The following is a 12,991-nucleotide window of genomic DNA, read 5'->3' on the forward strand; positions in this document are numbered from 1 at the left end:
TCCAGACACTGCTTGACAGATCATGGGAAAAATTACAATATTTTGACTCGTAAGACATACAGGGAGAAAGTAATGTACACATATACCTTTAATACAAACTAGAAGTATTCTTAAGTGCTTGAGCATGATATATAAAAGTTAATGAATATTTCTAACTTCATTTAAACGATTTCAGATTTACCTAACAGAATAAGCATTTCAAGTAACTTACCCGATGGCTGTCCAAGTTAGTGTTGTATGAAAAGCAGATGTCTGTGAGGCTATTGTTACTACAACATTCAACAGTGCCATCGAGTCTCCTATAGACTAAAGAACACAGGCATAAGAGCAAAAGATCAATATTATAGTACAGAAAATCCTGAAAAAGAAATCAAAGTCTCCAAATAAAATAAAATAACCATTTTGTAGCCTTCAAGAATTAAAGTAAATCACAGAGTCTAGCCATGGTTCATTGTGAATAAAAATAAGCTTTACCACTTTAAGAATATAATCTGATTTCAATCATTTCACATGCTGACCTTTTAATCTTAATGATCACCTTGAGATCTAGTAATAGATCTAGGGGATCTGTTACTTATATATCCTGAGCTCTATGAATTTTAAAAATATTTTAGCTATTGCCTTCAACTTGTATTAAGGGCTGGCAGAGAAATGTATGTCAGCTGTTGTACCGATTTCACCTATGGACTATTGAAATAACCAAGATTCAAAATGTCTTCTTTTAAATATATAAGCCTTTACAAGATTCAGGTTCTGAAAGCTTTCCAAGCCCTGAAAACTGCAGCAGAGAAAAAAAATGATGCCTTAAAACCTGGTACAGATCTTTCTATTCCATTCTGTGCCGTTTAAATCATAATTCAGCCTAACTTCACAGCAACAGTTTAAAAAAAAAAAGAAATTCAAAAGATCAGTCACTGTAAGAACCTGTGTCACAGCAACACTGCAGTTCTTTCCTTAGGTAGGTCATGCCTGAGATGTTGGTTGCTGATTTAACGCTGCATAAACAGCAGACCATTAACATGAAGCTTTATACCTGGGGCTTACAGGTGTGAGCACTGTATCATACAATCCTTTCTTCAAGTACCCTGAAGCAACCAGAGATATTTTTGAATAGTGATTGACCATGAAATTAGTTCCCATATAAACTAAATTGAAAACAGTTTTTTTTTCTTAAATTTCAATAATGTCCCTCAGGTACTGTTTTTGTGTGTGTGTGTGTAGCTTCATACTCAGATAGTTTATCCTTCATTTGTTTTATTGTCAAATAGATAGGGTCCATTTGCTATATACATTTTTATTGATACTCTGTATTTATGCTAGTTGTGAACTGTCAAAGTTTTGACAAATGACAGCTGCTAGAATGAAAAGAGTTCATTTAATTTCAGAGAAATACTTCTCACTGCTGGAGGCTTATGGTTCTGAAAATGCAGACAGACTGGTCTGATTAGAATGCAGCAGTGGGACAAACTGCTAACACAATACAGCAACCGAGCCTGGATGCAATATTAAGTCTCTAGTACTAAGTTCCTACTATTTCAATCTGAATAGCACTGATTCTGGTGCAAAATACACAGTTTTATTATCCATGACTCTGAAATTACATTTCAGAGAACAGTAGAATCTCAGAATATATACCTATGGCATCTGAGAATAGATTCTTATGCCATCCCAGCCCAGCTGAAAACATTCACCAGAAAGACCCTCACTTTCAGAGTGATGATCCAAACTGTTACATATCAAAAAGCATGATCTTACCTGTACTCCACTAGTTTTCACTTTAAATATTCATCTTAGTTCCATCTGTAAGACTACATTCCTTACATGTTAAAAAATTCAAAATACTACTTTTTCAATCTCACATCAGAACTATACTGCATCGAAAACCATGAGTACTCGAATTATCCAACCTCTGGTTTACTCCCATTATGATGAAAAAAAGTCAATGACAATTTTCTAGCTCTGAGTATCTTCATACAGGTTTTGCTCAGCTGCATCCCCTTACGTTTGGAATTCAGTCTCCATGGATGCATCCATAAATCAAGCACTGGAGAGCTGTAGGGCATGTCTTGAGACATTCAACCAGTTTGGCTTGGCTGCTCATTTTTGTTCTACTTAATTTTTGTGTATTGTTCTAACTTAGTTCTGTTCACATTTTTCTTCTTTGTTGGGGTAAGCTGTTGCAGTACCAAAATTTTAAATGTATAAATGAAAACAGAAGAGGCTGACTCCTAGAAGCAATATATGCAGTCCAGACAAATATGAGTTTATGGGAAAAGAAACTGTGAGGCTGAAGAAGCAAATGAAACATAAAACCTCTCTAGTGAGAAACATCAGATGAAATGGCCATAATAAAGCACATCATTGGGTTAAGCCGCACAATTTGTAATGTCATGCTGATCAAAGCAATAAGGTGATATAGAGAATTTACAGCTGCAAAAGATCACTGAGTTGATCCATATAACTGAACCAAAATAGAGGGAATAACTGTATTATTGCTAATAACCAAGTCATGCAATATCCTGAAAAGGCAACTCTCATTATTAAGATCATACAGGACAATTGTAAAGAGTGACTGAAAGACGAGATAAATTATTTTATCTATCCCCTCCCTGCTTTTCTATTTCACAAAAAGAAAAGTCATATTGGTCACTGCTTAAGACGTGATAGCAGACTCAACTTATGAGATGTCTGTCTCCACCACAAAATCCTAAATACAAAGTAGTTTTTAAGACATGATAAAAGTACAACATAAAATATTGAAGAGAGTATCTAAAATCATACCTCTAGCTGGAAAGCTTAATTGCTGCAGAGTAGCTACATTTATACAGTAGCCAATCTGTGATTTCTGTGAAAATTCTTCCAGACAGGAATTCCAGTCCTCTACACCATAAATTGGGCAGTCTTGTAGACTAGTGACAATATCTCCCACAAAAAGACCTCTTGGTCCACTGGCAGGAGAATCCTAAGAAGAAACACTGAAGTCAGTCTTGTCATTATAGTTAAAACAACTAGGATCCATTTACAGTTGAATGGATGCTGAATATCCTCTAAATATTGAGTTAAAGACATCACTTTCAGACTAACAGAAAATGAGGCATAACCAGAACTCTGATAATAAAGTATTACAAAAGTAATGTATTCCACAAAGAAAAAATTACTTAGTGCATAAAGGAAACAGGCAAGTCTCCAAGTGTTTCAAGGGACTTTTAAAAATCTGATCAATTATTTTCATCCAACTTAATATGCTGTGTTTTTTCTGTCATTTTAAGTTGAAGAAGCTTCAGTTAATACTCTCAATAGTCCAGCAATACAAGTTCTTCTTATACTGTTAGAAGTATAAAGCACAATAAACATAATTCTCCTCATGAGTTATATCTGCTTATTTTATGATCCAAGAAAGACTGAATTCTTTCAGTTCTATTTTTCTTCAACCATGCTGTATTTGATTGGGACTGAAAATAAGCAGTCTAACTCTGCTTTGCTTTCAGCTGACCAAGCAAGCATGAAAATCAAACTAATGTCCCACATTAAAAACAATAATAAGCAGAATGATAATAGATATTTGAGTAGAATAGCCTGGTACCACTACTAAAAAAGAACAAAAAAAACACGCAGAAATAAGCCTGCAAACTCATCTCAAACATATAAAGAGTCTTAGAGTATGCTTAGTAGTCTTTAATTATTCATGACATCATTTACTAATACATAAAAAATGAGAGGAAGAAATAAACTTCAAGCAGACAAAAAGCACAGTATATTAGATTCTGAAGAGCACTGCAGTGGCCATATTTAAAAGTGATAATAAGGGTACACCTCAGATCACAAACCATATAAGATGAAAACAGTAAGGAACTTGTCTTACCTCTGTTACTTCAGTGACAAGTGCCCCAACACCCGTGTAATAGAAAGGGAAAAGAAAGGCTGGCAGCAGAAATAAAACCATGAAACTCACAACGCCAAGAACAAAATTATGCCACACTCCTAAAAAGAAGGGAAAAAAAAGTTTGTAAGTAAACACTAATAACAAAAAGGTGCAAGATGTTAATGTTAACTTCTAATTAACTTTCCTGAAATTAGTAATGTAAGAATGGATGAAAAATGGATTCATGGCAGAACGTTCAGAAGAAAAATACTGGCTTCTGAATCAATTTTTAAATTATATTTTCTATCCAGAGAGATATCTGTATATCATAAATATTAAAAAAATAGTGGGAATAAATGTATTACTTGTCACCTTCTACCACAATAAACCCTTTAAGATTCTTAGTAAATGAGTTTATATATGAATCACAGAATCACAAAGGTTGGAAAAGACCTAAAGATCATCCAGTCCAACCATCCACCTATCACCAATAATTCTCATTAAACCATGTCCCTCAGCACAATGTCAAAGTGTTCCTTCAACAACCTCCAGGGTTAGTGACTCCACCACCTCCCTGGGCCCATTCCACTGCCTGACCACTCTTTCAGAGAAGTAGTATTTTCTAACGTCCAGCCTGAACCTCCCTTGGCACAGCTTGAAGCCATTCCCTCTGGTCCTATCACCAGTTACAGAGAGAAGAGGCTCACTACAACCTCCCTTCAAGTAGTTATAGAAAACAATGAGGTCTCCCCGAGCCTTCTCTTCTCCAGACTGAACAATCCCAGCTCCTTCAGCTGCTCCTCATATGGCCTGTGCTCCAGACCCCTCATCAGCTTTGTTGCCCTTCTTTGAACACGCTCCAGGGCCTCAATGTCTTTCTTGCAGTGAGGGGAATGAAAAAATACTAGTTGTCCTCGTCAGCAAGAAGTATAAAATTTAGTTGCAGTTCAGTATTTTTCATGGTTATTTCCACTATAACAAGAAAAATAATTACATCTGTGCATACCAAACAAGGTTTGAAAAAAGGCTTCTTTTACAAGGCAGTCTGGGTCTAAAACCACTCCATGAAATTAAGTATTCCAGTCAGCACCCTCAAACATTATTTTATCAACATATTCATAACAGCACTCTTTACAGAATGCTCCATAGGATGAAACAAACCTCTATAAGTCAAATTTGTTCCCATTTTCAGGAGTAGATATTTCCTAAAGTAATTTCTATTTCTGTGAATTTGTAATCATATCTCACTGCAAGATAATCAGATAAAGTGTTTCAGCATTCAGTTATCTTTATCAAGCAGACATAGGCATGTGTGCATAAACAAATGCGACAAAAGCAGTATTAAGGAAATATTTTAATTGTTTTAATCTTTTATCTTAAAACAAAAGAAAATCTTTATTTTTGTTCCAGCTTAACAAAGTCTAAACATCTAAAACAGACACAATTGCTTTGTAACAGTGTGGTCACTGGAGCATAAACTGGAGGGAAAAAAAGAATTGATGGAACTGCTGAAGGGTGACAAGAAATGCTTTCCAACAGCCAACAAAATATAATCCTTAATTGAACAATCTACACAGTTTGCTGTGTGGAATAGGGCAGAAAAGCCTAAAATAGAAAGGCCTCAGGTTCATTCCAAGTGATCCTTGGAAAAACAAACAGCCTAAAAATGAGAATACTTGTAGAGACACACCGATGACTATATCATAAATTTAATTTTGCTAGAACAGCCTTATCCTTGGACACTTAATTCTCTATATTTTGAAAGGCAAGCTTCACACAACCTTTAACATACCTTAAATAATACTTTAAAAATCTTTAACTCTCTTTTTCTGTTAAAGACGAGACAAAACAATAGAAAATACATTGATTTGTACTAACTACAATCAAGTGATGTACAGCAGTACTTTTTAATTACTAAGCATGGAATGAAAGCTAAAAATCTAAGTCTCACAAGAATGCCCATTCACTATTCTTGAACTCATGATGCCATCTGCTGTACAAAAAATATATTCTTTGAACTCCAGAGTAGAAGTGAACTACTAAAGGAATATTCAGCATAGTTCTCTACTAGTTATTTTATTTAGCAGACATATAAAATCGAAAATCTTTTATCAGTAAGTGCAGATCTTCAGTAAACTGAAGATTTGATAATAGATTCATTTGACTGTTCTAAAAATTATGAAAAACAGAGTCAAATTTACTGAATACCATATTTTAGCATCATAGAACATCCTAGTGCTGAAATATACATACCACTAATTGTAAGAAAAAACGTATGCTTGTTAAACCAAAGTAATAACAAGCCACTGATGCTAAGCAGTCTTGCAAGGTGTTTGTTCCTACCTTGTATAACACTACTTCAGGTTTTCTAACAATGATTACATCTGTTCACTCATCAAGCTACGCAAGCAGTTCTTTCCTACTGCAGCTTATAACTCATTTTTCTAGATGATTTTCCAGAAATAAATGTAAGCAACTCATCTTGCAAATTATTATTTCTTCTCTCTTAGTTCTGTTCACAGCTGAAAATGGAAATTGACTAATTTGAGAAAAAAAAAGGCCTTATAAGTTAACCTATTGTAATAAATGATTTTGGTACATTAAGGCATTGGAATATAGATATCTTCACATTCCTAACATTTAGAATCATTTACCTGATCTATGAAAACTTGCAAGTATGCTTTGCTAAGTGTTTCTGTGCCAGTCTCAAATCCTCTTTATAAAGCTTTACAGATAAAATATTCAAGAAACAGCATTAGTATGTACGTAGTACAACAGGCTGGCTGCTTTCTATTGCTCTCTGCAACAGAAAAATATCATTATCATGAACTGAAGCATAACATTAATTTTTCTATCTTTCCTTCAGTTATAATACTGACTCCAGAAGTCAGTAATTCAAGTAATTGAAGTATGACACAGGCTCAGTATAACTTCCCACAACAATGATGCTCTAATTCCCGGTATCCAGGGATTTCTCTTTAGAACAAAAGACATCAAATCACAACCACTTGGAAGCTTATTTGTAACAATTAGCTGTGATTCTCTTTGGATGTTTGTGGTTTAGCCTTTATTTTCTTTTGATAGCAACATCAAAACCCAGTCAACTATTTAATAATGTTACTCACACTTTATTGAAAATCACTCAAGATACTGTCGAAAATCACATCGCTCCTATTGAGGTTGTGGTCACACAAGAGTGTTCACTTGTGACAGCAAATGACATTCTGGTATCACCAATCTTTGTTCTGAGCATTTTCCAATTCATATGCCACAGTGTCTCACTTTTTAAGCCATTCAAAATGCAAGAAGCCTTAAAGGAGCTTCTGTACTGGAGCTGGTCTAAGAGCTTATGCTAGTGGGAGAGGATGATCAGATACTACATTTTTTCTCCAGTCACATCTACAAGCATTCTGAATCGGATATAAACATGTTTCAAGGCAGGTAAATGGTACTCATTCAAAGTCCTGGGAACAGAACCATCTCCCTCAGAAAATAACATAATAAGGACAGTAGTGATTAAGAACAAAACTACAACATCACATTTTAGGTTCAGAACAGAATTAACATCTTTAGGTATAAAGAAGTTCTTATGCTTCTTCATTTTAAATGCTCGGTCTTCTACCAAAGATCTACATATGATGCCTATAAGGTAACTGTGCTAAGCAAATACATAATAAAAGAGCAAAAAAAATTACCTGCACAAAATATTCTTAACTGCTGGACTGGTGATATTAGTTGCAAGTGGGTTGTGAAGAGGTCAACAAACGCACCAGGGTAGACAATGAAGATAAAAATCCCAAATCCATTAAATCGTACTTGTTCTCTTAAAAAGAAAAAAAAAAAAAAAAAAAGAAAAAGGAAAAATAATGAACAGTTGTACATTAGGAAACAAAGAACTGTGAGATTCTTCATGACATGTTTATTTTTGATTATGAGAATAACAAAAATATAAAGCTAACATGAATATAAAGCTAACATGAAAGACAGAAAGAAAATTAAACTAGAGAATACCTGCCACTTATATGCAACAAGCATTTATGAGCCTGGTAAAAGATAAAAACCAAGTCCAACTTCTCTGCTTATTAGGCAACATCAATGCATCAAATACTTTTCTTAAAAACCTACTTTGAAGTAACGGATACTTTAACATATATGCTAACATTAAGGTTGTCTTTCAAGTAAAAAATGACAACCCTTATGACTCAATTTCAAAGTAATCTATGAAAAATTACCTGGAAAACTACAAATTCCCTTTATCAGGTACACTTTAAAGGGCACATTTTGGTGCCCCGTGAAGATACATGTTTCATAAGGGACTATGTAAAGGTGTGGCAATCACATTCAAAGACAATTGTTGCAAACCAGGCACAAATCAGAGGAACAAAAAGAATCAACTGTTTGTTTTTCTGGAGGTAGCATTATATTTAGATCCTTTTCATGCAATACCAGTTGCAAGAATGAGGTGTATATAAAATAAAAGAAGATGTAAATTTATTAATAGAACTTATGCAAAATGACCGAGAGTGAACACATGAATTCCCTGCATTCAGTTGACATGATCTACCCTTACTACAAATAAGAAATCTGCACTCTCATAAGCATCCCATACTTCATTAATTGGGTAGAAGACGGATGGAGAAAAGATTCTTTTGGCATAAGCTTTGACCAAGCTATGACTCAAATATTTTAAGCTTAAAAAAAAAAAAAAAAAAAAAAAACAGGGAAAAACAGCAGCAACAGTTAAAAACAACTTAAGCCTTCCAGAATTTAACTGATAGCAATTATAAACCGAACAATACAATTTTTTCTCTTAAAAATAGATGAGAATCAAATTTAAACAAAAAGATAAACTGAAGCTGAATATTCAAAGCCATCGCCCCTGATCCTGAGTGAAAGTATCACACTACTCTTATACCATACCAGGTTACATATGTCAGAAGCAGCTCTACAGTAACTCCAGAATTCACTGCAGTTAACCAACAGCAACTAAAGAAAAATTTCTTAGCTCTTCCTGTTGTGGGACGCACAAGAGTAACAGCCTCTTCCTCCATTGATAAAAGTATTGAATATAAGAGAAACCAAGCTTGCAGACAAATGGACTACATGATGCACAAGGACCCACATAATTCCCTTGGATGAGAACATTCAGGACCATAAAACAGGTAGTAGCAGGTTTAGATGTGTCATGTCTTCCTACGCTCAAGAAAATCAGTGAAACAATTTAGGGCTTCATGCCCACGGGACAGCTAATGCCCATGATGCTTAAGAGAAATGTGGAGGACACCTGAAAATCAGTTCCAGGAAGCACCACATAACCCTCCTATGCTGAAGTGTCATTTAAGAGTAATGATCAACCATGTCAAATAACTTTTTTATGAAGCAATCATCTCAGTTAAGAATAAAAATCTCATCTGTGATTAAAAATTCACGTATCACTGAGATTGACAGGGGCAAATCACACTGGACTGAGTTCCTGCTTCAGCCCTTTTAAATGCTACTTCACAAGCTGTGTTTAACAAATTAAAAAAACTGTCTTTTAAAGTACCACTGTGCAACAGCATGCAAGTCCTCTTCAAATGCCACAGCTTCAGAAAAACAGGATCACTTAAAAGCAGAATTATTTTAAACCTGATGTGGTGTGGTATATTAACAAAGCAGAATTTCTTTCTCACCATCAGCAGAATACACTCTTTATGCAAACTTTGTCCTTTATTGTACATCTTTAGAAACTTAAAATCTAAGGAAGTCGTGAAAAAAAGAATAAACGGATTCTCAAAAAAAGCTGAAAAAAAAATGCTAACAACATTCTCCTGTAATTAAATACTCTGGAATATTAGGCTTTGTTGGCACATAGTAAGAGAAAAGTAGTTTGTATTACCGAATAGCTGCCACCCCATGGCCGACTTCATGTATCACACCACTGATGAGGATTGCAGAGAAGAAATAGGTCAGCTGGCTGACAGGCAAATTTACACCAGGCACCTGTTCATGTGGGCATGACAACAAAACAAAACACACTAGGAAACCAAGAGGTACAAAGACAAATTATTCTCTCTCTATCCTTGCTGCTCTCACTCAGCTTTTTCAGCCCACCAACACAGTAAGAGCCACTTACACAGCACTGCTGGTTGGTAACTCTTTTCTCAGTTTACTCAATATATTTTAAAATACGCGGAATATATATATTTTTTGTTAAAGGTTGAAAAGCTCTCTAGGTGGAAAAGCCTTCGCCCTTCCTATTCAGTCCCTACAACCATGATATAATGTGTCCTACTTTATATTACGCTCCAAAAGTTTATAAACACATATGCAGCCTTCTGCTTTAATGAGAGAAGATTGGCACTGTGAACAGTGGTTTACATTTTGCTGTAGACAGTCATGTGGCTATTGATACTACTGTTCAAGTTTTGAAGTCTACATATGGTAAGTTAACATTTAAAACAGCACTTGCAATGCATATATTATTTTGATAAAGGTATAACACACATGCCCCCCATTCTTCCTATTGCTGTGGATTCCCTCCACACCCCAGCTCCTTTCTATACCGGCTCCTTTCAGCCAGGCTCCAAAAAAGACACAAGTCACAAAAAGACGAACCATCTTCACTCTCCATGGGACAGAGAGCTGCTCAGATCTCCTCAGCTGCTATAGCTGAAGTAGCAAGACCACATCACTTGAGCTGCTGACTTTGGGGGCATTCCAGTTATCCACCCTGCTGCTCTCCCTGTTCTAAGAATCACTGGGGTACTATCAGCTGGGATATACTTGGCATTAATTGTGATTCAGTGGGAGTGAAGAGATGCTATAGGCAAAAATTCCTCACCTGCCCCTAAGACTCTTTAAATGACCTCATTTTACACAAAAAGCTGCAGCTCCTGCCTGCTGTTCTGGCAGCAGATCTGACTGAACAGACCCCAGTCAACCCTACTGTTCAACCCTGCTCATTCCTCAATTATATGCATTTAAATACCATTAACTACTGCAACAACTCGATGAGACCAACTTGCTAAAAAAAAAATAAATCCTTCAGAGCACCATACTCACTAATATTATACTGAATCATTTCACAAATTCTGTTCAGACTGTGATCATGACCAAGGTATTTGTCTTAACTGGCACAACAGTGACAGTCTCACTATGAAAATAGCTGCTATTCACTTGTTCAGCATCCATTGTTGCTATTGAAGCATCAGCTGGTGGCACTAATGGATTACTTAAGTGGTGTTCTCAGTGGCTCTCTGCTTTGCAGGGAAGTCCTATACAAGGAAGGACAGAAAGCAACAGCAAAACCACCATCTTAGTGCTACCCTGAGGGTAGCATGTGAGATAACATCCCCGAATGCTTTTCAGTGCACGTGTTAAAGCAATTTTAAGATACACCTAAAAGGGAAGCTAAATATCATGAAGGATTCATGCAGTATTTTGTGAATAGGCATTGCCATCTTATATTTCATTGTTTTCCAGGAACGCCTTGGCCTTTACTGAAAGAAGATCCTTTCCTAATACCTGATTATCTTCCCTGTTTTTGTTAACAGGCCACCACAAGAGAGGGCAGCTACCCAGTTACCTACCCATGGATAGTTTAAATAAAGTACAGGACTGAAAAAAAAGAGGAAAGGTGCAAAAAATCTTAATCAATGGAATGCAAGCAGAACTGTATTTCCCCTCCACCAAAACCAAAGGCTAAAGGCTAAGCAGATCCATGCCAAATGCTGAAACATAGTTAACAAATGTATTTATTTTTTAATGAAAGAAAGCAACTAACTCTGTCTCTTCCAAGCCAATTGATTAATTCTGAAACATATGGATAACTAATTTAAATGAGAAGACTTTCCTCACTTTTTCTTCATTATTTGCACCTTCATTTGGGTCACTTTTTATCATCAACTTATGCTACCATATTCCACTCAAATAGAATACTGGAACTCTTTAAAAGTAGGATTATACAGCTGAGAATAATTCATCTTAGAAATGAAAGAATAATTAGGAAAGAAAGTCAACAACAAGCCACCTTAGGAGAAGTAATCCCATATCCATACATGATATTAAACTATCCCTATACATTCCATCTTTCTTAGTACTGGTCTGTCCTTGGTTTGAATGCAGTGATACTGCCAATATGCAGTTACTAAGGAATCCATTCCACACTGAAATTGTTAATTTCAGTTAACAATTAATGAAGTTATACTTCAGCTTTCATAGTTACAGATCACACCAGATTACTTCCAAAGGCTCGTCTTTACTTTGCTTCCCTTTTATTTACGTCACTTACATAGAAAAGCTGAGGATTGCAAATGACTGCTCTACTCTGTTATCAAAAAAGTGGGCAGATCCATTGAATCACAGAATGGCTTGGGCTGGAAGGGACCTTAAAGATCATCTAGTTCCAACCACCCACCAGATCAGGAAATGATAAATAAAATGAAAGGAAAAGGATGTTCTTCTTATTGTGGAATGTAATAAACATACGTTCTTAGGATAGACCCTATTTGCAAGTAAATGAGAAATCTTCATTCTTGTGTTCAATTTATGCTCTATTTGACATACAGCACAACACCAAGACTTCCCACTCGTTCCTGCCTGCCTCTAGAGATAATTCAGGTGCAGGCTGTGGACCAGATGACCACATTGGCAGCACCAGTACCTTTCACCCAGGCTGCCTCCTTTTCGAGCACATACTGTATTTGCTATATTCACCCTGTAGGTGTGAAGCAAATCCAAACCATACCAAATGTATTGAATGTGTAGTACATGCTAATACACCGACTAAGTAGTCAGTTCAGCACTTATGTGAAGGTCTATCCTGGGAGCACACGATCCCCAACTTCTGTTCACTTGACTGAATATTAAAATAGAGCAAAATGGCTAAGTATCACTGCCATATAATGGAAGGCAGAGAAACCTCTGCTTACACATTCTAGTCAGAGAGAATTCTTGGAGAAATAAGGTTAGCTAGGAATCTTTCTAAGGTTAAAAATGCTCTAAGTGCAATGTCATTTCTTCCATTACCAACTTATTATTCCATTACTAACATACTTTGAGGCAAGACATAAAAAAGACAATATTTGCAATCTCTTCCATTCCATAAAATACATTCTTTTCTAAAATAACATTGTATATTATCGACCA

At 35.7% G+C, this 12,991-nt stretch overlaps 1 protein-coding gene across 9 annotated transcripts in view; it reads right to left on the minus strand.

The window, feature by feature from the left end:
- Positions 1-12,991, minus strand: part of MBTPS2 (membrane bound transcription factor peptidase, site 2) — a 30,197-nt gene that overhangs the window by 10,064 nt on the left and 7,142 nt on the right. For 8 of the 9 annotated variants that reach the window (XR_001559587.3, XR_014946956.1, XR_014946957.1 and 5 more), the window contains exons 4-8: positions 9,741-9,844; positions 7,558-7,685; positions 3,863-3,981; positions 2,782-2,962; positions 212-306 (exon numbers count right to left, since the gene is read on the minus strand). Coding sequence is in view for 4 of the 9 variants with exons in the window: in XM_015885401.3 (XP_015740887.2) it covers positions 212-306; positions 2,782-2,962; positions 3,863-3,981; positions 7,558-7,685; positions 9,741-9,844 (627 nt within the window). In the remaining 5 variants the exon portion in view is untranslated. The remainder of the gene's footprint in view (positions 1-211; positions 307-2,781; positions 2,963-3,862; positions 3,982-7,557; positions 7,686-9,740; positions 9,845-12,991) is intronic. The other variant, XM_085549956.1, reaches the window with a different exon arrangement.

This window comes from Coturnix japonica, chromosome 1 (assembly GCF_054131305.1).
Source record: "Coturnix japonica strain WE chromosome 1, WE-NBRP24, whole genome shotgun sequence".
Taxonomy (NCBI): domain Eukaryota; kingdom Metazoa; phylum Chordata; class Aves; order Galliformes; family Phasianidae; genus Coturnix; species Coturnix japonica.